Source organism: Anser anser (genome assembly GCF_964211835.1).
Source record: "Anser anser genome assembly, chromosome: 18".
Taxonomy (NCBI): domain Eukaryota; kingdom Metazoa; phylum Chordata; class Aves; order Anseriformes; family Anatidae; genus Anser; species Anser anser.
Genome location: NC_139739.1, coordinates 10,806,570 through 10,832,732, shown reverse-complemented (window position 1 = coordinate 10,832,732; position 26,163 = coordinate 10,806,570). Strand labels below are relative to the sequence as shown.

Below are 26,163 nucleotides of genomic sequence, written 5' to 3'. Positions count from 1 at the left end.
GTCCCTTTGCCTACCTTTTTGGTGAGAAACACTCACTGCTTCAAATGATGGCAAAGTTTGTAAAACAAAAAAACAGTTTTTGAAGCTGGACATGACTAAGGGCAAAGGAAAAATTGCTGAGGAACTGCAGCAATTTTACATAGGTTATGTTAACGAGAAGATTTCACCAATACGGAATGTAACAGCTGATGAGCTATTCTGACAGTCATGACATACAAAACACTTGTACTGGGTCACAGCAAGTATCTATGTAGTCCAATAGTCGATGTCCAATTGTGGGCAACAGGGGATATTTAGGAAAGAATATGGGAACAGATCAAGCATACACTGATATCTCCTGCTATATATCCTACCAGAAAACTGAACTAAGGATGACATCAAGGTCTGTCTGCTCAACTGCTCTTTAATTGCCTTTTGAACCCAACTACACTTTTATGACTATTACTATTATTATTATTCTCTAGCATCTCATGGTACAGTTTTACATTAATTATGCACTGCATGGGAAGAATATTTATCTGCTGTCAGATAACTGAATTTGATGTTTCTTGTTTGCATTGTGAGAAATGGTGCAAAAATCATCCACTACTTACCCCTTCTGTGCCATTCACAATTTTATGAGCTCTATTTTGTTCTGTCAGCTATTTCTTTTTCTCTGCTGAACGATATATGTAATTTTTTCATACAACAGCCATTCCGTACTTGTGATAGCTCTTGCTCTTTTTCTGTATGTTTTCTAATTCTGTTGCTACAAATGATCCCTCTTCTCATACACATCTATCAGTTTTCCTAAGTATCCAGAAAATCCTGGAGGATTCAGCCTTTTAAAGCTAGGTTGATGGTGTTGAAATGAAAACCTACTTACTCGAGAAGTCCTCCAAGTCCTCCTTTCTTTATATCTTAGGTTGGACCCTTGTCACTGATGTGTCATACGTCAAACCTTTTTTTTTTTTATCCAGAGAAAGAGCATTCACAGGCACCAGATTTTTCGATCTGTCCTTCTGTTACATCAAGTTATTAAGCTTACTAGTGCATACTTCATGCCAAAAAATTAATGAATTTTCCTCATTTTAGAAAAAAATCTGGATTTACTCTTATGTAATATATTGTTCCACTTCTATTAAGGCAAACAGTTGTCTGGGTGACGGATCCTAGGGCTACTCTAAGGTCCGGAGAACTTGAAAAAACAGAAAGCAATCAAGAATGGGTATTCCAGAAAGGCCATAACTCCATTCTTTGACCATTTCCTTTCCATCTTTTATAATTCATAGCACTATAGAAAGATTGGCCAGATGTGATTTCTGAAGGTCATGTATAACATCCTAACTGCAGCCAACTATTGCCAACAGTAAATCAGGCCAGCTATACCTTTATCTGATGAGGTGAGGAAAAGCTCAACAAATGGAGATTTCGCAAAACTTCTAGTGATGTTTTTTTTCCTCTGATGTCTAATTTGAACCTCCCAAGCTGTAATTAGCATTCATTGCCACTTAGTATTTAATGTGATACTGCTGAGAAGAGTTTATCCTCAACACCTTTTCAACTATGCTTCAAGTAACTGTAGATTTTTTTTCATTTTTATTATTATTAGATCAACACTTACTCTCCTCTCTGCCAGTCTAACTAGGAACAGTTTCCTCAGCCTCTCCGTGCAGTGCAGCGTTAAGTTACTTACTGCTTAGGCACTGAGGGCTAAGATATTTAAGCTTAAAGGTCTCAAATGAGGACGGCTGAAGTCCTGGGCCACTTTATGTGTAGAACAGTGCAACATTTCAGCTATGCTGAATATGTACTTGAAACATTCCTTTTATCCTCAGGTCAAGCATAATCTAAAGGCCTGAAAGAGAATAACCACCAAACACGAGCAAACAACATCACACACCCCCAAATTCAAAAAACAATATGAAACAATTTCAATTGAAATCAATTGAAATATATTACCAAGAATATAAAAAAAAAATCTGTCCTCTAATAAAAAAGCTGGCTATATATATATGTATATATGCATACATGAAATGCAATCTAAGGGTAAAACATCCAGGTGTTTACAATTAAAGTATAGATCTTCATGCTGCTTTACGTCTATTTCCAAGAACTGTGATATTAAGAACTAGCTTAGTTTGTACTCAGGAAATCTTAACTTTTTTCGCACTCAAAAATGCTGAAGTTTTATTTTTATGTTCCTTTTATGGCATGTTTGCTCTCTTAAAACTTTTTGCCCCCGAAAATAATACACAGGGAAGCACAGTGCAAGGTCTCATAACTCTTATGTCAAGAGGCTTATGTAATGTAAAGCTTTGTTGACCTTTGAGGAGGTAAAAGGAGAGTGTTAACAATTGTTTGCTGAGCAACTGAAACATTGCAAGCTTTCCTTTAAGGAGAAAAAAACCAAGCTATCAGTTGACTGATGATTAAATGAAGTCCTGTGAAAAGGGGTATGTTCCATGATACAATTTAGCTTGTGTACTTTTACTACAGCCCTGGCAGTGCTACCTTAGCTGGACAATATCTATGTTATCTGCAGGTTTTAATATTTTGGCCTGTTGTGTCTTTTGTGTCTTTCTTTTGCCATTCTATTCTCATTGCTCCTTTCCCGAAATGCTGATTTATGTTTCAGCTCTACCAGGCACAGGACCAATATTGACTGCCCATATTTCTACTATCTTGAGCATACCTTTTTCTGTAGCTTTTCTTTGGACTTGCATTCTTCCAAAAGAAGTGATACATATGACATTTTATCATTTCCAAATATAATTTTCCTGTACTTTAGCTTGCTTAGATATGTACAGCTAGTCACAAGCAATAGCTCAATCTACATGTATATCTTCACTTTTATTCTGCCCCATTCCAACCTTGGCCAGACATTCTGGACTAGCCTTCATTTGTATCTTTTAACACCTCTATTAAATGATGAAGCACTTCACCCTTTTTGATCCTTGAACCTCAGTCACCTTTTCATCTATTCTTATGAGAGGTTTCTATACCCTTTCTTTAGGATCCCTTTAGTCTATAAGTCCTAGCACAAGCACCCATTGTTCTGTTCTATTGCTTGGAATTCCACCAGCCCAAAATCTAATCCACCTGTCAAGAAATTTAATCAAACATCTTCCCCAGCTCAGGCACTCTCCTTATCATATTCATAGCTTGGTGTCAGACTGTACTTAGTAGGATTAATAATTCTGTATTATTCCTGGTGTCTAGGAATATAAAACAGTTTTGATAGATAGTATTAAAGAGGAGTTTATCCCAGTCTATCATTGGCACCAATATGTAACTACTATGTAACAATGCTTAGCTTATCATGCATGCTTACAGATGTGACTTGTTGTTAACTGCACACCTGAAAATCTGCAAAAATTAAATTCCGTGATAAATGTTCAGAACTGTTAAAATAATTATCCCAATTAAATCTGTTTTGTTTAGTCCAGTCCATAGTAAGCCTTAGTAACACTATAATTCTTTTCAAGTCACAGAGATCATATGCGATAAAATATTCATAATGTTTTCATTGTCATCCTATATAATAGCCAAGACTGAAGGTCCCAATGCACTTCTCCTTCATACTGCCAGATTCTGTTATCATCTGCAGAGTTTTCTGTAATGACAGCTGTAATACCCCACAGGAAATCATCAAATGAGACAGTATGCTGAGGTACTACGTGGTCAGGTTTCTTCCTCTTTTTTCTCTGAAAAAGAGGCATCAAATGTTGCCTATTGCATTCTCCACTTGTTCTACATTTTCATGTACAATCTGTAGATAGAAACAATGACAGGAGATTTTCTATAAAATAATGAGGAATTAATTTGGTAGTTCACATTTTGTTTGCAAGTATATTTTTTCCTCCTGACTTGAGGTTGGATTTCTTTAAAAAAAGAAATAGAGGTAAGTTTGTTTCAGACACAAAAAACGCCACAGTGAGGGCGTTTCTTGTTCTCACTGTATAAATGTATTTTTCCACATCCAAAATCACACAATATTCCTTCAGGGCTCCACTTCATAAAATCCAGGAGTTTCTCAGCTCATTTGGTAGTAGAAATTCCTCTAACATATATCTCTCTTTTATCATCCCTCAATTTCCCTGTTTTGCAGTGGCATAAAGTATATGTATACAAATAAAATGTCATATTACTTTTCTACCTTACTGCACTTCACGTGGCTCATACATGCATGACACTGAAGGGAATTCTGATAGGAAGGACAGAAATAGGAAGCATACGCATGTATATATGCCTTTGACATATAGCAATCAGCTGTGCTGACATGGCTGATTACTACTGAAATAGCGATCCTGACGTACTTCCTGCTTTATTTACCACATAACCGGTCAGGATTTCCAGCAGGGTTTTAGACTGATGTAACATATTACTTTGGTGATGGAATAATGAGTTTGCTTGTACAGTAAGTTAAGCTGCTAAGTAAGCAACTTAGCACGTCTTAATAAATTCGCAGTGGGACTTAGCCCTTCTAAGTCACTCCTTCTAATTTTGAAATTTTACAATTCCCAACATTTTCCAGAAAAGGTTTGGGATCCTAGGATTGGAAATAAAGGATTTAGAAAGGCAAAACACTTCCATCTAGTCAAACCCCTCTTGGTTACACTCTCCATTGTAGGAGATGCCAAAGATAGAAAGAGTTTTATTCTACTTTTATCATACCTCAGTGAGGTTCCTCATTTCTTGATTTGAGAGATTTAGAGAGTAAGGTGGATTAAGTCTATTTACTTCTCTCCAACAGAAACGTAGTTTCTTCCTTTTGATTATTACATGGAAGTAATAATTCTTTGTAATTCATGAAATTACCATCTTTCCCCATTTTAGACCCATAGCTACTTGATCCTATGTGCTATTGCAAAAAATGAATCATACAATAGCCTTTTTAATTCAAGTCTGTCTCTCCCCGAGCTCTGACCAGAAAGCTTTCACATGAAAGCTGTGAGGAGATGCTATATTCCAGTTAGGGTCTATTTAACAAGTGTTTTTTTCTAATTACTTGCTATCTCGGTAACAAGGTCTTCCCTTTTGAAAAATCTTCGTTGTTCTGGAACTCTTTGCTGCAAAGCACACCTGTTCCAGAGGATGACCAGGGATATTTGTATGTTTGGAAACTATTGGAAGAACAGAAGCAGCCATCTGTTCCTTAGGACATTCTTCCCCTTAAGCAGCCAATTTCTTGTTCTCATGCTTGGAGAAAAGTTTGCAATTAGACCCCAACAAGGCCGTCTGGAAAAGACATTGGCATTATCTTGCTTATCCTGTGTGTAATTATGAAATTACAGGAGTACATTTTTTTCTAATCACCTAGCTATCTGCCCCCCTCAGGATTCCTGAACTGGACAAGACACTGCAGAGAAGAAAAATGCCTTTTTTAACCATTATTTTCCCTCCACATTAACAGAATTTTTTCATAACTTCTCTGGGAGTAGTAGAGTAATTTATTCTACTTTTGTAATGGTCATAAGCCATAATCCTCTGAAGTTCCCTTTCCTGTAATACGTAGTTTTGCAATACTGTAGAAACTAGAAATACCTTTGTTGCGTACAGGAGTATGTGAGTGGATACATCACACATCTTTAGGCTCAGCTGCAGACCGTTAGCCTTCACCTTAGAACTGTGGACATTTCACTTCCTATTTAAAATTTCCAGATACATCAAGATGTCATCTGGCTATAACAAAGAGCCATATCATGCACTGCCCTTTGAAATGTGATAGATGCACTACACAAATCGTAAGCCAGCACTTAAAATTTATAAAGGCCTTGTACTGCCATGAATACTGTTTTCTGTTAGCTTTGTACTTACTTGTTTGTCATGTAATTGAACTTGGAAAGTGAAATCAAACTATGCGTTAATGTTTCCATTATTAACGGGTAGACAGCAGTAGTCTAACTTCATCTGCTTGTGTTTAAGCATTTTCCTGCAGTTCAGCATTTAGCATATCCATTTGCTTGTATTACATAACGCTGAATCCTTTTTAAAAAATAACTCCTGCTTGTAAGAAATATCTAGCAGGTGAATAGAGATCTACTTCTCCAATTCCTTATTGAATTACAGTGGATTCACAACAACTTTAACACCTAAATTCTGTGAGTTACCTGGTACTTGGGTTTCAAAACAGATTTTGTATTTGCCACCTCAGACTAACGTCCTCCACTTTTCCTTTTTGGAAAAAATGTAACTGTTAAAATCATTTTGCCTGTGAAAGCAGGACAGACAGTTTACTGAAAACCAGTTATGCGCAAAAGGTGCTTTACCAATGCCACATCTTTAAATTTAATTTCCATTGAGTAAGTTTGTTAGCATTGATTAAGGTTATTATCATAACAAAATCCAAATCCTATTATCTTAATCACTGTTCTGGCTAATCTGTTTTACTGTTAAAATTCTAGAAATTTGGTTTTCAAATTTGGGAGGGATATATATTCATTAATCACTGCCCTCACCTAAAACATGTCAGCGGATTTTGATTTCTCTGTACTGTAGACTTTTACACTATCTGACCTAATTACAGTAATGGTTGAGTGACGTTTCAGTATTCCACACAAATTCTACTGTGCTTTCAGCAATTTATTGTTTAATTGCTCAGAACCATGCTGCTGAATTTTATTGCTTCAGCAACTCCCACAACTTGGCAACCATCTTCCTCCCAAGACTATTAGAGATTTCTTCTAGAATTTTCTGATATTCTGTCCTGTCTGAATCCTGACCCTGAATCCCATTCCCTTTATGAATAGTTTTATCCTCAATAACAATACATATTTAGATTGTTTCACATAATTTTTGCATTGCTGCTAATTTTCCTTTCCTCATAAATGTATTTTTTTCTAATCATCCACAAACATTGTTACATTGTTAACCAAATTAGCCTTCCCTTTTCTCCAGTGATATTAAGAAAAACCTTCAGCTAAGGTTCTTTACTGTGAGTTTTTACCTTCCTTGATAATGGCTGCTGCCTCTGGTGTTTTACTGTTAGAACTCATGTTGATGAAAAATTATTCACCTTCCCTGTCTTTAAATTACTCTTAACTGCACTTCTAGGTCCATTTGAAAAATCTATAAAGTGGTTCATCATCAGTTTAGCTGGAAAGTAATTTCAGGCATGGTGCTAGCAAGAGCCTCTGCTTATTCACTTCTCAGCTTTGTTCCAGCCACTGTGGTTGCACTTGAGAAATATAATTACATTTACTAAGTGGCCGTGTCTGTGTGTTTAGAAGGACATTCAGGTAAATAAGAGGAATTAAGGATATATCCTCCTTGTAGGTGAGCAGAAGGATTTTTTGAATTGCAACTCTAGTACTGTAGAACAGAAAGGTTCTATGAATCAGGTGGTCTCCCTTGGAATCACTAAGATCTTAACACCCTTTTAGATTTATTAAACTTAAGTTTGAATTAAAAAAGCCCCTAAGCCCCTATGTTCTAGTGTCAATATTGTGCAGCCAGCTCTAACAAGCATTCTTCTCCCTTACACAGGATGTTAAACAAAATCTGAGGCGTAAAAGGGTGTAAAGAAGCAGCAAGAATGAGCTCCTCTAAAAGAGAAGATGAGCCAAGGGTGACAGGAAGGCAGGCAGTAACCTCTGATGAACGATGCAGTCCCCCAGTACCCAAAGAAGAGCAGAGCGGGTCCATCAGAGGTATCGGATTCAACCAACAGTCCAGACTGCTAGATGACTCCAAAGCAATGAGGCAGGTCTGGAACCAAGCCAGAAAGTCACGTCAGGGGATCAGTGAGGGACATGGTCAGGTATAGACACAGCAGCAACATAACTCAGGCAAAGACCAAGGGTGAGCGCTTCAGCTTCAAAGTAGTTGCAGGATAAAAGTGCAGGCTTCCAACAAATCTTACAGCTCTTTTTGAGGGTTACAAAGCTGCCCTGTGGCAGAGCTGACCTTGAGTACACGCAGCTAAATTCTGACAAAGACCCTGCTGACACAGGGTAGTTTCCATTTTGATGAGACATTTTAGTCATTTGGACAGGATATCAGCTTAGTGTACCAAAGGTATTTGCAAGACTATTTCTCTAAAGGCTCTTAGGAACAAGATAGACTGCTAGGTGCTTTTTTCTCGCAAAAGCTGCGGATTAAAGAGGGAGTGTAACAATGTTACTTTTTTCTTTTCTTTTCCTTTCCTTTTTTTTTTGTTTTATTTTTTGTTAGACTTTTCTTTGTTCCAGTAAATTGCATGAACAGACTCCCTCGGTGGCCCTGACAGGAATTATGCCAGCAAAACAGAGGATGCAGCATAGACAGAAAAGTGGGCTGGGTGGGGTAGGGTTATTTGAACTGCTACTACTGCTAGAGCAAATGTATGTGAAATCTTGTCTTCAGCTTCCCTACACTACTCCTTACTGTAGGGATGCATTTTTGATCAACTTGTATCTGAGTAATCCTCAATGTTTTCTCAGTTACGTTTCAACTCTTCTCTCCTTCTGGCTTCTCTTATGTACAAGAAGCTTCCTAACGTCCTAAAAAGTCAAATTTCAACAAGAAAATGTCTTTCTTTTCCAAAACTCCAACTGAGACACCCCTTCGTTGTTGACAGAATCCCTTTATTTGTATCCGCTAGCTATCAAAATTTGCAAAATAATTTTGTAGCTCTTTACAAACTTACATCTGTACTTATCTCTGGTCCAGTTCTTTGTAGCTCCCTCTTTATCCTTTCCATCTTTTGAACTGTATTTGTTTACATCATTCCCTCTCTCTGAAACATCTATTTTCCTGAAATTATTTCCATATCTAGTTCTATGTCTGCCTTTGTGGTCTGTTTAATTTACATTGCATCCTCTTCAAACAGAAATTCTGGTATGAATTTCCTGGAATTGTACATACTGATGCTACTAAGCAAGTATTTCTCAAATAAGAAAAAGAGAGAAGAGTGGATGATATGTTTTGGAATGTAGTCTCCAAGAAGAGAGACCAAAGTAAGCATTCACCTCACTGGTGAGATAGTTACTCTACCAGGGACAAGAGCATGAGTATTTTATGCAGAAAGGGGACAAACTGAAGAACAGTAAGAACACTAAGAGTTTAATCCATAGTTAAAATATTTTTGTATGCAAGTTGTGAAAAAATTCTCACCTTTAATAATTACATTGTCCAGCCCTGCAACATCCATGCACAAATTAAGGTTGAATGTGTAAGGCTAGAAGTGGTTATTACCACTTTCATGTTTTATTGTCTTTTCAGCAACTAGAATTTTCCTCTCTTTTCAGTCTCTCTTACTAATGTGTTCTGGGTAATATTGATGCACTCCTATGCTTATTGACAAGATTTTATAGCTCAGATATGTCTATGCAAAAAATTTCACAGGAGATAAAGCAAAATGTCTATAAATTCAGTTTCTTCCTTCTTATGCATATGCACATTCTTTAACACATTCTAACATATACTGCTCTTTTTTCTAACGACATTGTCAGGTTTACATTAGCTTAAAACTGTCAGTGCCCCTGTAAGCATTTGTTACACTTTACAATTTATGGAAGAGTTTTAATTCTAATTTTGTCCTTGAACTCCAACAGAAGATTTGGTAGAAAAGTGTCAGTATTATGATTCACTACAAAATAAAGTATTAAACACAAACCTCTTAAAATGCAATATCCTGCTGGCATGAATGTTCTGAGAGATTGCCAAAAACCTACATTAGCTCGAAAACATTTTTTCTTCCAGACAATTAGTAGCAAAAGCATTTCAAGTAAGCTAAAAAATTCTTGTAAGGTTTTATCAGATACAGATTCAGAAAAGGAAAGAAAAACATGATTCTTTGGAAACAGAGCTGTGACGTTTTTGTGGATTATGTGTTGTGTCATGATTTGCATCGTGGAAAGTAAAGCACAAACCCTCAAACAGATTTTTTAAGTCACATTTTTACATCTATAGATCTGTCTGTATATAAAGTAGGTTCAAGTGTCAAATGATCCCACCTTTCCCACCTTTACAAAGGAAGAAGCAAACAAAAAACATGTAGAAATTGTATAATTTTGCTTACAATTCCGTATGTCTTAAAAGGCCTGTGATCTAGACTTGGACATGGCTATACACTGCTGCTGTGGCAGTGTCAGCCATCATAGGATGCCCCCTGTGCTCCTGGGGCTTTTAAAATAACCAGAAACTGACAAAAGTCCTTGGTTTCATCTATAAACACAGAATTATTAATTAAAATCACTAAATCAGTGTCTTAACGGAACTTGGAGAATAGAGGAAGTGGTTCTGACCAAGTTGATCCACAGCAAATGACAAGGAATTTTAACAGAAATAGTAAGAAAAAGTATAAGAAAAGTATAAGAAAGAGGTAATATGAAAAGCTCAGGTAAAACAGTCTCCTTGTGTTTCAGCAACTATACATTTTTAAGGGGTCAAATTTTTTTTCAGGCCCAATGTATCCTTTCTTCTATTAAAAGCCAAAATCAGCTTCTCGCCTCCAAATTTCTGAACGGAAATGATGGCCACCATACTTCAGTCAGACAACAACAAAAATACGTGGAGACTATATTATTTTTATCCCCCCAAGCACAAGTCAGACAGATGGAACACACACATATTTGCTAATAATCTTATAAACAAAATTTACTTTTTTTTTTTTTTATCATGAAGCCTGTCTGCCCTTAGAAGCAAAAATTGTTGAATATAAAAAGGAATGCAATACCTGAAGAATAATCTGTATGGAACGGGCAGCTAATACTAGTTAAACAGTAAAGTAATTACAGGTTGACGTTAGAAGAGAACAAAAGAGTTAATTATTGCAGAAGAACAGGTTGGAATGCTAGAAATTAGTTAAGCATTACAGGGGTTTTAGAACCAGTATCCAAAGTACATAAACATTCAACGTATCATATCTGTTGGCACAGTGAGAACACTGCCACTGTATGCTATGGCACATTCATTTGGTAGGAGGAATATATTACGTTATACACAATACAAATCTGCAAATAATTCTGTGTATTGGCTCTGATTCCTTATTTTCACTGCTTTCTGTTAGTAAATTATAAAAAAGAAACCATGTTGATTCTCTAAATGTACTTGACAAATATATCTGACATAATGTGTTTATATAAAGAGTGATAAAATGCATAGCTGTTTTCTAGCCTGCCCAGTTCAGTCTTCTTATTTGCAGGAAATAAAATAAATACAAAGATAGATGAATCTAAATAGCATTGTGCACTTTTGCAAAATTTATGTTCTTTGCATCAACATGATAAACGAATACTGAGCACAGAAGTCTATCAAAAAGCAAATAGTTTTCTATTTCAGTTGGGAAGAATGCTTGTATTTTATATCAGGGATAAATGCAAGAAGTCGATTTTTTCTTCTGTTGTTTGTTACAAGAGGGATTTCTGAAAACAAGTTGCTTCCTGCGGAATGAGATAGATCTGGCAACAGTTTCCAAAATTAATGCCAGGATCTGGGCATGTATGACAGCCCATGTCCATGACAGATGCATGAGAAGGGCTTGAAAACTGGACACACCAAAACATTCCACAGATTGAAATGTGTCTGTGGTTCACCAGTTGATCAGTCTTAAGTTAATACTGCTTCTGTGCTTTGAGGAATTCAGCTAAAAATCTATGCGATTCTAAGAAAATTATCAGTGTCTACCTATTTGTAGCTTTTGATTAATGTATTTTGTTTGTTGAGAGATCAGTCAACAGATATAAATGGAGAGGGTCTGAGAAAAAGACTAAAGAATAATATAAAAATATGTTAGGAGTAACACATGCTATACATGATCCTTTGAGGAACCCTGCAGTGCTCTGTTTCTGCCAATTCAAAATACTTTTGACCACAGTAAAACTGTTAGGCTTGAGTTGGTTCGAGGCTTTTTGTTTGTTTGTTTTCAAGAAACTGCACTTCTTGAAAAATGTAAGTTCTGTATAAACCGATTCATTATGCCTTTGGAAAAACTGAGAAATCAGGTTTCAGTAATCTCTAGGATTTTTACTAGACATTTGCAGTATTATTTTTCTTCCACTTAAATAAAAAATATCAAATCATCTGCTCCTACTTTCAGATAGCAAGGCATATCCCTATATAAAAAGTTTAAAAGCAGAGAATTGCTCTTCCTCTGATGACTCCTCTGAAGTCAGTAAATTCATAGATGTTTATATCTTTTTTAATTATTATTATTTTTATTTTTTCTTTAAGAAGGGAATGTTGAAAAAGTGTAACTCACTCTTTGGTAACTGATATGAAAATGGCGCATGGAGTTTAAAATACCTAACAGCATATCATCAAGCTGAAAAATTAGTTGACCTAAACTTTCAAGAAGTAATAACTAGCAAATAGATAAACAGTTAAAATAAAATAGTTAAAATAAAAAGAAGAAGAAATTAAACACGTTACTGAAAGAATTCAAATTTTCAGACTGTTATCTACATCTCAGAACCTGTAATATCTTCCAAATCTATATAATTTCTGTAATAGTTTCTTAAATTGTACTTTGTTGTACTATTACAGTTCTTTATCATACGTACTGTAGCAATTTATTCTTAAATGCATGTATTTATTAGAAAAAGAAAAAAAAGATAACATATCTAATCACAATCAAATCCCCAAATGTGAAACACAGAATCTGGTCACTGTTGCATTGCTTGAATTGCATATGAATATAAATCTATGAGGCCTGTAAATGCAACAAAAATATACCAGTTTAATATTCTTGGTGTTACAGCTGATCTATAGTCTCTCAGGGAAAATCTAAGGCTAACATAAAAGCTAAACTGTCTCTCCCTCCCAGACTTTAATTCAGAAGGGTAACTTTATTAAGCTATCAAAATGAAGACCCTTTGCCTTTGCTCTACCTATGATGCCCTCTCAGATTGTTTTGTTTGTGGACGAACTTGTGTGTCCTTAAGCTATTTAAGCCCTTTATAATGGGTTTAAGAGAGAATTTCAAGCCTGTTTGGAAGTGTATCAAATAAACATTCATTACACATTTCTTTAATATAAAAATGAGTGTAACTGAGGAAAGCACAAGTAATTACTATAAAATTTTTATTCAAGACTTCTATTTGTATGGAAAAGTCACAGAAAAAGGAATAAGCCTCCACTCAACAGCGTAAGGACCTACCCATGGAAACCATTTTCATTTATGATTCAGGTTGGAGCACTGAAAGGTAAAGGGAATCGTTCTGTCAAGTCATTTAGTCATTTTAGATACGCTAATCCCCAAGAAATATAACTATGGTGATTTTACTTAATCTTCTCATTTTGTTTTTGTGGAACCATAATAAACTCCAGAAGGATATTATTTTATGTGATCAAATGTTATTGCTAGGCAGAAGTTATTCTGATTTGTAACCAGGACAGCGTGAGTGATTTACTAAAATATGTTGTTTTGTGTATGTTTGTTTCTATACTTATTTCCTAATGCATTTGCTGTACAGAAAAAAAATAAAAATATGAATTTATTTTAAGCCCTTTCATGAATACAGCCTTTTCCCACTTTCAGCAGTACAGGAACAAAGCTGAACTGGGAAAGAATAAAGGTCCACTTATTCCAGTGTATAGTTTTATTAAGAAAAACTATTGCTGGATATTGAAAAAGATTGGAATGAAACCTTATTGCTTAATTGTAATAGCTTTCCTTTAGAGAGAAAATATGAGTGCATGCCTCAGAAATGTTTCATGTAGACAAACATCTGACTAAATATTGGAACATGCTGGAAAACACCGACCTTTAGCAAAAATGCTTGATTGAGATATTTCTGTATTCACTTTTGACAATACAACAATCTTTATTTTATTCAGCTCAAATACTTTTCAAAACGTTCTGTTCCCAGTAACCTCAGCCTTCTGAGAGCACCAAGTACCATGGACAGCTCCAGCTGCACCAGCAGTACTGGCAGGAGTGGTGCTCAGGAAGTACCAAAAAGGCCGATGATTTCCAGCAATTTCTCCTTTCAGTTTAGAGCAGCATTGAATTGTTACTTCCAAATATGCAACTGTGTTGGTCATCCTACATTGGTCATCAATAGAAATGCCTGTTCAGAGCAGCAGACAGAAAGATGTTAAACATGTCTGGCCAATTTCAGCTTTTACCTTTAAGTATACACCATACAAGTATTCTCACCATACTAGAATGTGGTTCCTTTTCTCATGTACTCTTCCAAGTTCACTATTTTACAATGGAGAGAAGTGAGGCCAAGAAAATGTTGGAGTGTGTACGGTGTGCTAAACCACACATCTAATGATGTAGTGTTATAATCGTGCTATAGTATTTTAACCTTTAAAACTTCAACCACAGAATCTTTCAGTAGTGTGAAAATCTTAGAAATTAATTATCCCTTTTAAAAAAATGTTTATATTGCTAACCTGATTTTGAACTCAACCATCTTTTCCCAAGTTACACTTATTGTTTCAAAACATTTAGTTTTAGACTTGCCCTCATAGTTGTCAATTATTAAAATAAATAAATAAATAAGAGCCAGTCTCTTGTGAAATGTGTTGTAACAAAATAAGTGAACTAAGGTTCCTGAAATTTCATGCTCAGGTAAGATGGACAGTCACCAAACAGAACAAAGTTCATTCTATAAGCAGATTTTGTACATTAACAGGCATAATAATGCACTCCATCTGCTCTCCACAGTTATGCTACAAGACTATTATTGACCTTGTTTTCTCTCCTACAGAGTCGAATGGCAGAAAGTTTGCGTCTCTTTGATTCCATCTGCAACAACAATTGGTTTATCAACACTTCCCTCATCCTTTTTTTGAACAAGAAAGATCTGCTGGCAGAAAAAATCCGGCGTATCCCCTTAACAGTCTGCTTTCCTGAATATAAAGGCCAAAACACTTACGAGGAGGCAGCAGTCTACATCCAGCGCCAGTTTGAGGACTTGAATCGCAACAAGGAAACCAAGGAGATCTACTCACACTTCACCTGCGCCACTGATACCAGTAACATCCAATTTGTCTTTGATGCAGTGACAGATGTCATCATTCAGAACAATCTCAAATATATTGGCCTCTGCTAAGAATCCTTGGGCTTAATCTGTTTTACCGAAGCGATTAAATAAGAGGCTAACAACTTCCACTTCTAGTGGAAAAAATGGGGCAATGCTTAGTAGCCCAAGGAGAAAAAAGGGGAAATCTGATGTATGTACACAGTTCCTCTTATGCCCCCTTAGCCTGTTACATTATTTTTCACAAATATATGCTTTGGAGAGTGAAAGTCTCCTCTCTAAAAAATCACACATACACACACACACACACACAAAAAACAACAAACAAATCCCCCCCAAATGAAAAATAAACTACACACACACACACACACACACACAAATCCAAACAAAAAGAAAAAAAGAGGTTGAGGCCTAACTCTGTGGAGATGTTTTCACCACAGTCACTGCACTTTTATTCCATTTGTTTCATTCCATTTCCTACAGTGGGAGTGTTATCATGTTCTGTGTAAGAAATAATTCTTCATCCAGTTGTCCTAAAATTTTACTGACATGAAGATATAAAGCTGGTGAGTGACAGATGAACTCATTTGCATGGTGTGGAGCAGAATGGTTGTGTTGGGGAGAAAAACTAGTTCAAATCAGAAGCTACAAACAAGAGTGTTTAAGCAAAATACTACTTAAAGTTGTAGAGAATGGGCATGCACCCACAGTACTGGTACACACAGCCAAACTAAACACATGTACATCATGTATGCACATGACTCACAGCATATACTATGTACACACTTCTGCTTTACTTTATCATGGACACCTTGCCTGCTAAAGGAATTGTTGGTGTGCAACTGTTTTGTGATTTCCAAACTGACTATCAGCCCTTTCTGCTCTTTAAGGCTTCAAAATATGCAGCAAAACTACAAGAAATGAATCTCTGAATAGGCCAAATTAAGGTCAGTGTTTCTTCTACTGCTAAGGAGTTTTATACATCGAAACAGTCTTCTTTTACATCTTTTTTTGCCAAATCTTGTGGTGTTTCACAAAAAAAAATATATTTAAGAAGTCGGTTAGTGTTCCTTTTTTAATACAGATAATAAAAACAAATCACAAAGCAGTTTTTTAAATTATTGTTGTAGTGTCTGGACTGCTGAATGTGAAAGTTGCCAACAGACAATTCTGTTCCACTGCTCCAAATAACTTATGGGAATCGTACTATTGTAACAGATTTCCCAAGAAGCAGGAGCCATGGTGACTGTGTATTATATAGCCTCCAAAGTCGTCTTCTGTTGGGTTTTTCATTATTTTAAAATGTGATGTATTATTAGAAGGTTAAAGATGAGCGATATGAACAATAACTAAATGTCTTGATATTTCAATTTAATAATTTAAATTATTTACAGTTTAGTGAAGTCAAGGAAACTGAAGAGATGCGTTCCTCAGCTCCAGGTTTCATCTCATAAAGAAACACTACTGGATGGAGTAACATTCCGGCAAAGGTTTGAATGCATAAGAAGCTCTGTGGGACTATACTGGAAAATCTCAAATGGATCATATAGACCCAAGTCTTTGGTCAGTTGATTCTTTCCCCTGCCATAGAAAAGACTTCTTAAAGACTTCAGTGTAAAGTTGGTGTGTAAATATATGTTTGATAATTGTAAAGCACATACGTACACAGAGACACAGACACACATGCACACTGGAAAATATCCTTCTACTTTTGTTCCCCCTATGTACTATGATTAGTGCAAGAAATCTCAGCCAAGGGCTCCAAGAAACTTAAAACAAAATGGTTAATAACATCAACATTTAAATTGTCCACTTAAAAAATAAATAATTCAAATGATACCCAACTTGTCTATAGTGTGTTCATTACTTAGTGTTATGATACAGCTGTTCCTTAATTGGGTAATGTTTGCAAACCTTTGATTCCTCTGTGACAGACTGCTGAATTTTGTTAATTTGCTCTAGAATGTTTTCTTCAGTTTATTCACAAACATCCAGCAAATTTCAATCTTGAGCAACTCAGATAGTTTTAGGGGATGTCTTCCCACTTAATATCTTCACAAATTCTGACTGCATGTTGTTCTTGTTGGATACTTTAAGGAGATAGTAGCAATTTTAGGAGAGAAGTCATAGATCAAGATTAAGATGAAGCTACAGGAAAGAAACTTCTGAAGCTTACCCACATATTGCCTTACACAAGCAGGCACTTTGCACTGATGATTTTCACAATCTCTGTGCTTAGAAATACAAATCTAGGCATAAGCATATATATATAAATTTTTGAATAGTGCATGAAGTTAGTCTCCTAAACCTCTATTTAAAAAGTGAAAAATATGGTAAGTCCACATTTTTGTACTGCTGAACTCTGTGTGCCTCCAAACACCAATATGAACTTCTGTCTGGCACATACTTTTGAAAGATAGGCTTTAAAGCATATAAGTATTTTTTATGGGCACTTAAAAAAAAACGTTTTTTTTAAAAGTGCTTATATAAGGTCATTGATGTTTTGTCATTGAAGTTCTCCTGAAAATTCCATCAATTCAGAGTATAACAAGGTTCCTTAAGAACATCCTCTAACTGAAATCTTTAAAAGTCTGGATGTAAGAAAAGTTGCAACTCTTGTAGAAACAGCGTATCAGTCTTATAGGAGGCTTCTTGTTTTATTTGCTTAACTTCACTTGTTAGAAAGTGCTAGGCAAATAATATCCCTGGAGTTTAAACAGAATTTGACTTAAAACCCTCACCCCACTAATGGTTTCTAAGACCAGCTGAAAGTACTTTACAGTGCCTGGATAGTTTCATTCCTTTATTTCTCAGTATTTCTACAGAATACATCAAAAAGTCCTAACCTTTCTCACCTTGTATTTAAGAATCCTCCTTTTGAACTGTTTGAGGATATCTAAATTCAAACTAGCTTTTTTCTAAGTGACATCACGTATTAAGTTAGTTGCGAGCTGTGACTGCCAAGAGAACTACAATTCACTTGAAGGCAGTGGTTCAAGCGGTAATCATTTTCAACCTTACTAGAGAATACAACTGGAACCAAAAAGGTTCTCAGAGGCTCAAGTCATGGGTTAAGACTAGAAAAGTCTTCAGTCCAGATGTAATCAGTAACGGAAAAAATCCATCTAATTTTGTAATGAGGTATTTTATCCCTGTACTGAAGTCATAGAGCTCCTTTAAGCATGCCCTGTTAACAGTTACACCTGAAGGACAGAAGTAAAAGAGCCAATGAGGCTGCACCTCAGGGGTATAAAAGGTTTGGTATGCCAGGCAGGGAGTATTTAGCTCTTCCTGGAAATAAGGAGGTGCTATTACTTGCTTGTGGTATTTATAGTCAGGCTGCTTGACTTGGTGAGTTTACTAAAAGCTAAATATGATAATTGATAGTACGATCCACAGAGCACGACCAGAATCCCTTAATACTGGTTTACTGTTGAAGTACTTGAGATCTTATGTGGTGTTCCTAGTCTAAAGTGTTTGCTATAGTGTAATGTACTATCATTAGATAATTGTGAAAAAGGTATAAAATGAGCGTGGACTTCCTTTTCTCAATGTTTGGACTATGGGATGGTATGTCTCCTTCGCCTCTGGCTTGTGCAGTACTGTGGTCGTTTTGGACTGGTTAAAAATAAAACAAGAAAAATACTGGCCTTTTCTAGAGCATGGCTTCAAGATAAGAAAGCTTAGTAAGAAAAGCAAAACCTGAAGCATAGTTAATTTTGATGAGGGTAAGAGAGATTTTATGTATAAAAATCTTCTTCCAGTTGAGAAGGTCCTTAGAACATAAGTACTACAGGCAACCTACAACAGAAGTGGAGAACCTAGGATATTTTGTCAAAGGACTAAAGATATTTCCTAAAGAAAAAGAGTCAGTCCTTGATTTATCATTAAATGAAGATTATTTTGGGAGGGAAAAGAAAAAGGGAAGCAGTGCATTTGATCACATGTTCCTATTTAGCTTAAGAAAAACATAGGAAGGGGGAGGAATAAAGTAGTAAATAAGTTAAATAATCAATTCATATAATCATGTTCTCTGAAGAACAATGGCTTGCTATTAACTTTCTAATAATTTAATTCCTATGATGTTTTTGATTTTGATGTTGAGTAATTCATGATTATTGTTTGATTACTGTTTTCTATTTGAAGAATTCAAGATGTTAAATTGTTTTACATAGAAAAAAATATTTTTCAATTATGTAAGAAAAAATTGAGGTATAGGGAGGTTAAAAATAGAAAGTCTGTACAGTGAACAGGTGCTGAAATGAAATCCCTTGGCTCTCAGTCTTTCACCTAGACAAATGATGCAATTAAATTTGCATCTACATCCTCAGTTCTCAGGTTTATCAGTGATGCAGTGCACTGCCACCTGAAAAACGTATTAATACAGCTGGGATTTCACTTCACCTGGGCAACAATGACATTCACAGAAGAGATGTTCCATCTGCTGCAATAAGAATGCCATCTGTCCTTCTGTCATTTGCATTCCATACAACAAAACAGGTTTCAAAGGTAAAAAAGTATCCTTAAACAGTCCTTATCCACAGATTTGGTTGGTTATAATTTTACAAAGGTGGAATAGTGGAGATAGTGAGGGTCAGTAAAATAGGAGAAATGTTAATCTATTGGACTTTTCCCAAATGGATGTTCTGCCAAGCTTTAAAAATCCCTTGTGCCATCCAACCCACCTCAATCTCTGCCTAGAAGGGTTAAGTACCCTTAAAAACAAAAAGATTATAGCTAAGAATTATTAAACTTTTCTACTATTAAACACACCTTGGGCAAAAGATTATTTTTTTTTTCACTGCTTCTTTTTTTTGTTGTTATTGCCCAGGTCACTTATTGCATAACACTCAGTAATGTTGAATCTCAACTAACTGTTCTCACAAAGAGTGAAAGTTTTGCTAGTAATTTTTCCTGGCCAATGTTCTTCATTTTCTGCTGCCGCTGGTTCTGCTGCCTCTTTCATCCTCTATTGAATACATACATGTATCTTATTTTTGTCTTTGTTCTGGCTGTTATTTCTTGCCATTAAGTTGTTCTTTCCTCTGGAAATGCTACCCTACCCCTCAGTGTTTTCTCAATCTTGGTGGAGTTTCCTACTCTTTGGTGTTTAACAATTTCACTGTTACTGGAGGATGCTGCTATACACTTTTAAATTTAGGAATCATAAGTAGTCTGTAAGTGGATTCACTTAAAATAACCACATTTTCCTAAATTACTCCTATCTGGAGAAAGACCAGGTGGCCTGGCACAGAGCTAGCTGGAGTCATTGACCACTTTCCAGTGAACAAAACCAACTTTACTCCATGCCAAATGCATGGACAGCTTATGTTCCTTTTCAGCTACTATGGAGCATATTGATTTTTGGCTCTGGAAATTTCCTCTGTTGTAGGAAACATCAGAAATTTAGCTGGGGAATGCTTTATTAGTTGCTAACTTCCTCCAGCTGCTACAAAACTACCTAGATGTGAGTGTACAAGTAAATACAAAGAGAGGAAGCCAGATGGCTTCTAGACTGGCTGAAGATGGCTGAATTACCAGGCAGAGGCAATTCATTTGACATATTACACAGATAAAGAAATAATGACTCTTATTACCTATTGGAAAATATTTGCTCTTCTCCCTGATAATTCCTCAAATTGCCTCATAGCACAGGAAGCAATTTAAGCACTTTTCTGTTTTTCGTGTAAGAAACCATCTGTAGGTGATTCCACCCCATAATAAAAATTCTGCTCAAGGAATTATATTCCACCCCTTAAATGCAGGCATGTATATTTTTAACGTACAAAATACAGGCATATGCATATGTCCTATATTTTGTAGCTAAACAAGAATACATGCCTCAGAACAACATCTCCAGTAAAGAGTTACTGCTCAGAGATGCTTTCAAACACAACGTGCTAGCTCAGCATCTACACCACTCATTTTACAGACTGTATGTAGCTGACAGGCTGAGAAGCACATTTTTTTCTATTTCCCCCTCCAAAAACGTCCAAGTATATTCTATAAGAATTTGGTCTGGAGAATGCTATGCAAGACTAACTTAATCTAGGCAAGGACTTCTATTCTGAATATTCTATACATCGAAACACAATATATAAAAGCTATATTCTAAAGCTTTTAGTAGCACAGAAGTTGACAGAGTAAATGGTCAAAACCTGCAATCATTTCACAGCTGAAGAAATTAAGCTTTGGAAGAGAACTTCACCTGAAAAAGCAATAATTCAAGCCAAGTGTAAAGAGAATGTGAGCAGTATCACATTTGCTGAGAGATTTGAGTATGGGATCAGAAGATAAAGTTCTGCCTGCGTCACCGATGTAAAGAGTTCCTCTACATCCACTTTAAATTTCTTCATAAATAGAAGGGGGTGGGGAGGATATAGGGGATAAGTTGGCCCACATAAACATGCAGTACATGAGCACTGCAAATACATCAGGATTATGCTAAATGCTGAGGATTAATGAAGGGAAAGAAATGTATTCGAAACAAAGATACCGAGTTTCTAATAGAGTAACTCTCATTACTTACAGTTAGAAGGAAACTGTAATGAAGGCACTGATGTACAGAATTTACCAAATAACTAATTCAAAAATTAGTTATACGCTTTTTTTTTTTCCTCTCCTCATACTACTAATTACCCTTTGCTACTTCCTGGAAACTGCTCCCTCAAACAAGTTTGTGTTATTGATCACTTGATTTGAAAAACTGATTCTTATCTGCCACCAGTACCTGAAGTGGTAAAGGTAAAATAAGGAAACAGCTATCAGTCTTAGCTCATGAGAAAGGTCACTGAAAATCAGCTGCCCTTCAAAATTGTAGTCTTTCTTTTAAATATAAGCAACCTGCACTAAGTTGGGACTGTAACAGGATTTGGAAGCTGCTCTTTTTGTGGCAGAGGCTTCTGCTCACCTCAGCTGCTGTGAATCTTTTGCATTCAACCAAAGGCAGTGTCCTGAGGGGAGAGAGAGTTGTAGCCGGCTCTCAGCTTTTACTGAGTTCTCAGCTCACCAGGGATTGATAATCCTTTCACTCCAGGAGGCAACATGATTCCTCCTTGTATAGTATTATCTTGTATTTTCCCCCTTATCACCAAACAGGTACTTTATAGCCATGACAGTTCCTATCAGTGGCTCCTGAACTAAGCTGAAATATTCAGATGTCTGCAGGGCCATAGATGGAACAAGGGTAGTAGACCTGTCCTTGATCCCTAAGCAGCAGTATGATGCTCCATTATGTGTCCTCTACTTTGGACAAAGCATTGATTTCTGTGGAATTCTTAATAAGCAATGTTTTATGTTTTGGCACCACCAAGAGCGAATATTGCTTACTGCTACGATACATCTCTAAACAGAAATGATAGTTTTAATAAAATGCTTTCTATGTAACCCTTTTTCTTAAAAATTACTTGAACTGGCAGTCTCCCCATAAAATACTATTATTTTCAAACAGGACTCTGCTGTTATATTGCAACCTTAAATTAATACTAATGTCTGACACACTGCATTATCTTACCAGATTTACTGTATAAAAATTCCAGCAAACTGTGAACTGAAACTAGTTATTGTTATAGCTGCCAAAACTTTCACACAAGTGGTAACTATCAAATTATTAGCTAAAAATGCATTCTAAGACATCCTTAATGAATAGTTCCATATAATAATAAGTATAGTAGATTTTAGAAAAGATAAAAGTAGGTAAGCTTCAAAATACCTTCAACTTCCATTAAAATATTAAAAGTAAATCCTTAAAAGGATTAAAAAACAAGTCTTCCCACTCTGCCTAGACTGTATCAAGCACATTTCTAAAGTATTTCAATTGCAGCCGCTTCAGAATTCAATGTGTGTTGACTGTCCTTAACTTCAGTTGCTTCAAAATGTACTAAAAATTGAAATACTAGTCTAAAGAAAACATTTTAAAAAATCTAAGAGTAAGCATTTAAATATTGCTAGTATACACTTGTAATAGTGGACTTGGAGATAACAGATTAAAGATTAAATATTAGTTTATGATTCTTTATCCCTTGCTGTTGCCAAAATGAGTATCAACTCCCAGCTATCAAAATTCTAGCTTGCACCCCACAGCTTTGACTCTGCTGTCATAGACTTTCAGATCAAATCAGTGCAGTGCATTCAAAAAGCCAGCATAAAATTGTTAAACTTTATTAGAAAAGGCCATTTAAAATGTAACTTTTTTCCATTAAGTCTAAGAACCTAAAGGTGTGCAGGTGTTTACATAGAACATTAGCTGTTCTTTGCATTTTAAGTCTCAAATTCATATTTAAAAATCTTTTGTACAGCAGTCCCCAAACCATGAAATTTCTAAATTTTACGTTGTGCACACATTTGAAATTTTCACCAGTAAAAGGAGACAAGTGGTAAGCTCCTACATTAGATGTGGCTAGATATCTAGTAGTCTGAAGGTTAGAGCTATGCAGAAAGTTCAGTACAGCAGGGAATAACAATACGGCTTATAACTGAATTATGAGGTAATAACCTGTATGGATGAATGCTTAATAACTTCTACTGATCTACAAACATTTTCATCAACTAGAATAGTAAGGCTTAAGACTAAGGTTTGGATTATTAACTGTAGAATCTGGATATAAAAGAAACAAATCTGCATAAACTCCACTAGTGTACAAAAGATTTAGAAAACTATAAGCTATGTATGTGGTAAAAATAATCATGTACAATAGGTAAAATGACCTATTCTTGTGGTGAGTTAGACATTCTCAGCTTAAATTCCTTGATCTATGCATGAAACATTTAAAAACTAGACATCTGACCCTGATGTAATCAACCTAGTTTCTGTTTATCTCACTGGAAATAAATGGACATCAACAGAGCAGAATTCATGTAATCTTAAGCTTTCCACCTATGATACGTCAAACCTTTTGCCCCTGGAGACGCTGATTTGTCTCCTGCGCAGGGAGTATAGGATGACTAGCTCTATTTGGCATCTTGAAGTTAAGTGATATTTATCATATTTTTTATCTTACCATTTCAGGCCATTTAACTGTATTATCTAGCTTTTGGTACTGAAGGGCAAACAATATTTGAATAGAATATTGGAAAATACAAACTTCAGTGTTCCTTGAATCATCCCCAATTGTTTTTTGTCTTTTTTATTTAATTTACCACCTAAAAGCAATATCAAAGAGTACATTTAAGAAACAGTGCCTACAAGCCTGTGGTCAAAGAGACATTAATAGAGAATCTGTGGAATGCACAGTGCAATTGACTGGTAAGATAAATCTGGAAAAGAAAAACTTAGGTAAATTCACCTACCTATCTCCTTTGCTGATTTGAATAGTTAATTACAGATTAATCCCCTACCTTCAGGAAACTTTGCCATCATTTCAAAAACTTGGTGCATGTTCTTCCGACAGATATCTACTGGATCATCGAAGAGCTCAGCGAGGGCAGATATTACTCCCTTTTGTATCAACCCTTGCCTACAAGCATTGGAAGACAGATTTAACTAAGCAAAATACAACTCAAATATTTGCTAGATGCATAATGTTAATTGAATACTTTTATTAACATTGCTCTTATCTTTTAAAAAAAACTTAGAAATTCTGTTTTTATTTCTTACAGAAACTTCTTTATTGCTTCCCACACCATTCAGTAAATTCTGGAATTATACCTACCTGCCAACATTATGCATGGCCATTATACAGAGGATTTCTGTTGTTTTTTGTCGTACAGTACTGTCATGATGCAGCAGCAAAGTCTTCAGGTTCTCCACGAATCCTTTGAGACACAATAGTTGATTTTAGTATTTCTTACCTTCAGCATTAGTTTAAAAGAGCAACGCTTGTTTTTACCTCACAATTTGAAGTGTAAGCAATCAGAAATTTCATTTTGTCCTGCAGGTGAAACTCTCAATGTCGTACTACAAGTATGGCAGAAACTTAAAGACCTACTGTCAAAGTGCCATGCCATCAATCCTCAATGATCTTAATATTCAAATAAAATGTATATAACTACCCCCAAATAATTGGCTGGTTTGACAGCTGGTGAGGATAGAAGAAAGTTCCCATTGACTTAATTTTGTGTTGGATAATGCTGCAAACAAGCTGGGGGTGGGGGGGGGAGGAGAAGGGCTACCTATTTTTTCTCTGCTCCACCATGACTAAAAACTTTTTCCTCCTTTCCAAATATTTTTTCTATTTTATTTAGTCTATCTTAAAATTTAGCTAGACAACAAGAAAACAAGAAAAAAGGTTCAATGATTCTGCACTGCTTTTGTATTTAGGGAGTAACAGACCCTGTAGTGAGCATCTGATAAATCCTAAAGTGAGTATACTCTTAAAATAACTGTTGGGTATATGGTATTATAATATACTTTACCTTTTAAGGTAAAACAAGTAAGAGATCAAACCCCCAAAATTTTCATGGCTATTTTCTGTCATCAAAGATACCACAGGGAAAGAAATAGGGCACCAGAGTAAAGTGTCCCTCCCCTCAGCCACCACTGCCATGTCAAAGCTTTTGATACCAGACCACTTACCTATTTGTATTGCCTGGTAGACTTTTTCTGGGTCATGGACCAAATCGCAGAGTGCCATCAATGCATGCTGCTGAGTCAGCGGCTCAGGAGATTGGATCTCCTCGTTCAGTTTAGGAAGGGCCCTCCTTCCAAATGCAATAGGAGCTTTTGTGGGGTCTATATCAGGGGGAAGCTGGGCTGAGATACGAGTGCTTGCCATCCCCAATTTTCCTGGGAAAGATTCTCCTTATCCCTAAAAATACTCCAAAATGACTGTACCTGGTGTCAGGACAGCTAACGAACCAAAACGACTGACTGAATGCTGTTCTGACTCCTGAAGGTGCAATTTTAGTACATGTTCATTGTTAGGAAGCTATGAAAGAGGCTAGAATGGTTTGTCTGATGAATCTTCTTATTTTTTTTTTCTTTTTCTACTGAATACCGTAGAATAAAAAAGAAATTCGTTAACGGCTGTGTGAAAGGACCGGCGACTCCCCCCTTCCTCGGCAAGGGAACGGGTCTGCTGACAGAAACACGCCGCTTTGATTACTGAAAACTGCTCAACTACAAAAAAAAACAGCTGCACGGTGAAGAAAACAAAAAACAACCCTACCTAACAACAGCTTCTCTCTCTTAAGAACAAGCCAAATGTCTAAATAACGAAAGGCCCCACACCACACAATGTAAGGCGGCCGCCCCCTCCCCCCCCCGTCGCCTCAGCGCCTTCCAGCGCCTTTCGTGCCCGCGCTCTGGTTGCCACAGCAACCGGCTCTTTGC

At 36.1% G+C, this 26,163-nt stretch overlaps 2 protein-coding genes across 6 annotated transcripts in view; one reads left to right on the top strand and one right to left on the bottom strand.

Annotated features, from left to right (window-relative positions):
- GNAZ (G protein subunit alpha z) overlaps window positions 1-16,738 on the top strand; it is a 68,207-nt gene extending 51,469 nt beyond the window's left edge. For all 5 annotated transcript variants that reach the window (XM_083803959.1, XM_083803958.1, XM_083803960.1 and 2 more), the window contains exon 3: window positions 14,622-16,738. In XM_083803959.1, coding sequence (XP_083660085.1) covers window positions 14,622-14,966 — 345 coding nt within the window. In that variant the 3' untranslated portion in view covers window positions 14,967-16,738. The remainder of the gene's footprint in view (window positions 1-14,621) is intronic.
- The window catches only part of RSPH14 (radial spoke head 14 homolog), a 97,881-nt gene extending 71,779 nt beyond the window's left edge, over window positions 1-26,102 (bottom strand). The window contains exons 1-3 of the mRNA XM_083803962.1: window positions 25,408-26,102; window positions 24,545-24,647; window positions 24,231-24,349 (exon numbers count right to left, since the gene is read on the bottom strand). Coding sequence (XP_083660088.1) covers window positions 24,231-24,349; window positions 24,545-24,647; window positions 25,408-25,606 — 421 coding nt within the window. The 5' untranslated portion in view covers window positions 25,607-26,102. The remainder of the gene's footprint in view (window positions 1-24,230; window positions 24,350-24,544; window positions 24,648-25,407) is intronic.
- Window positions 26,103-26,163: the final 61 nt, after the last annotated feature.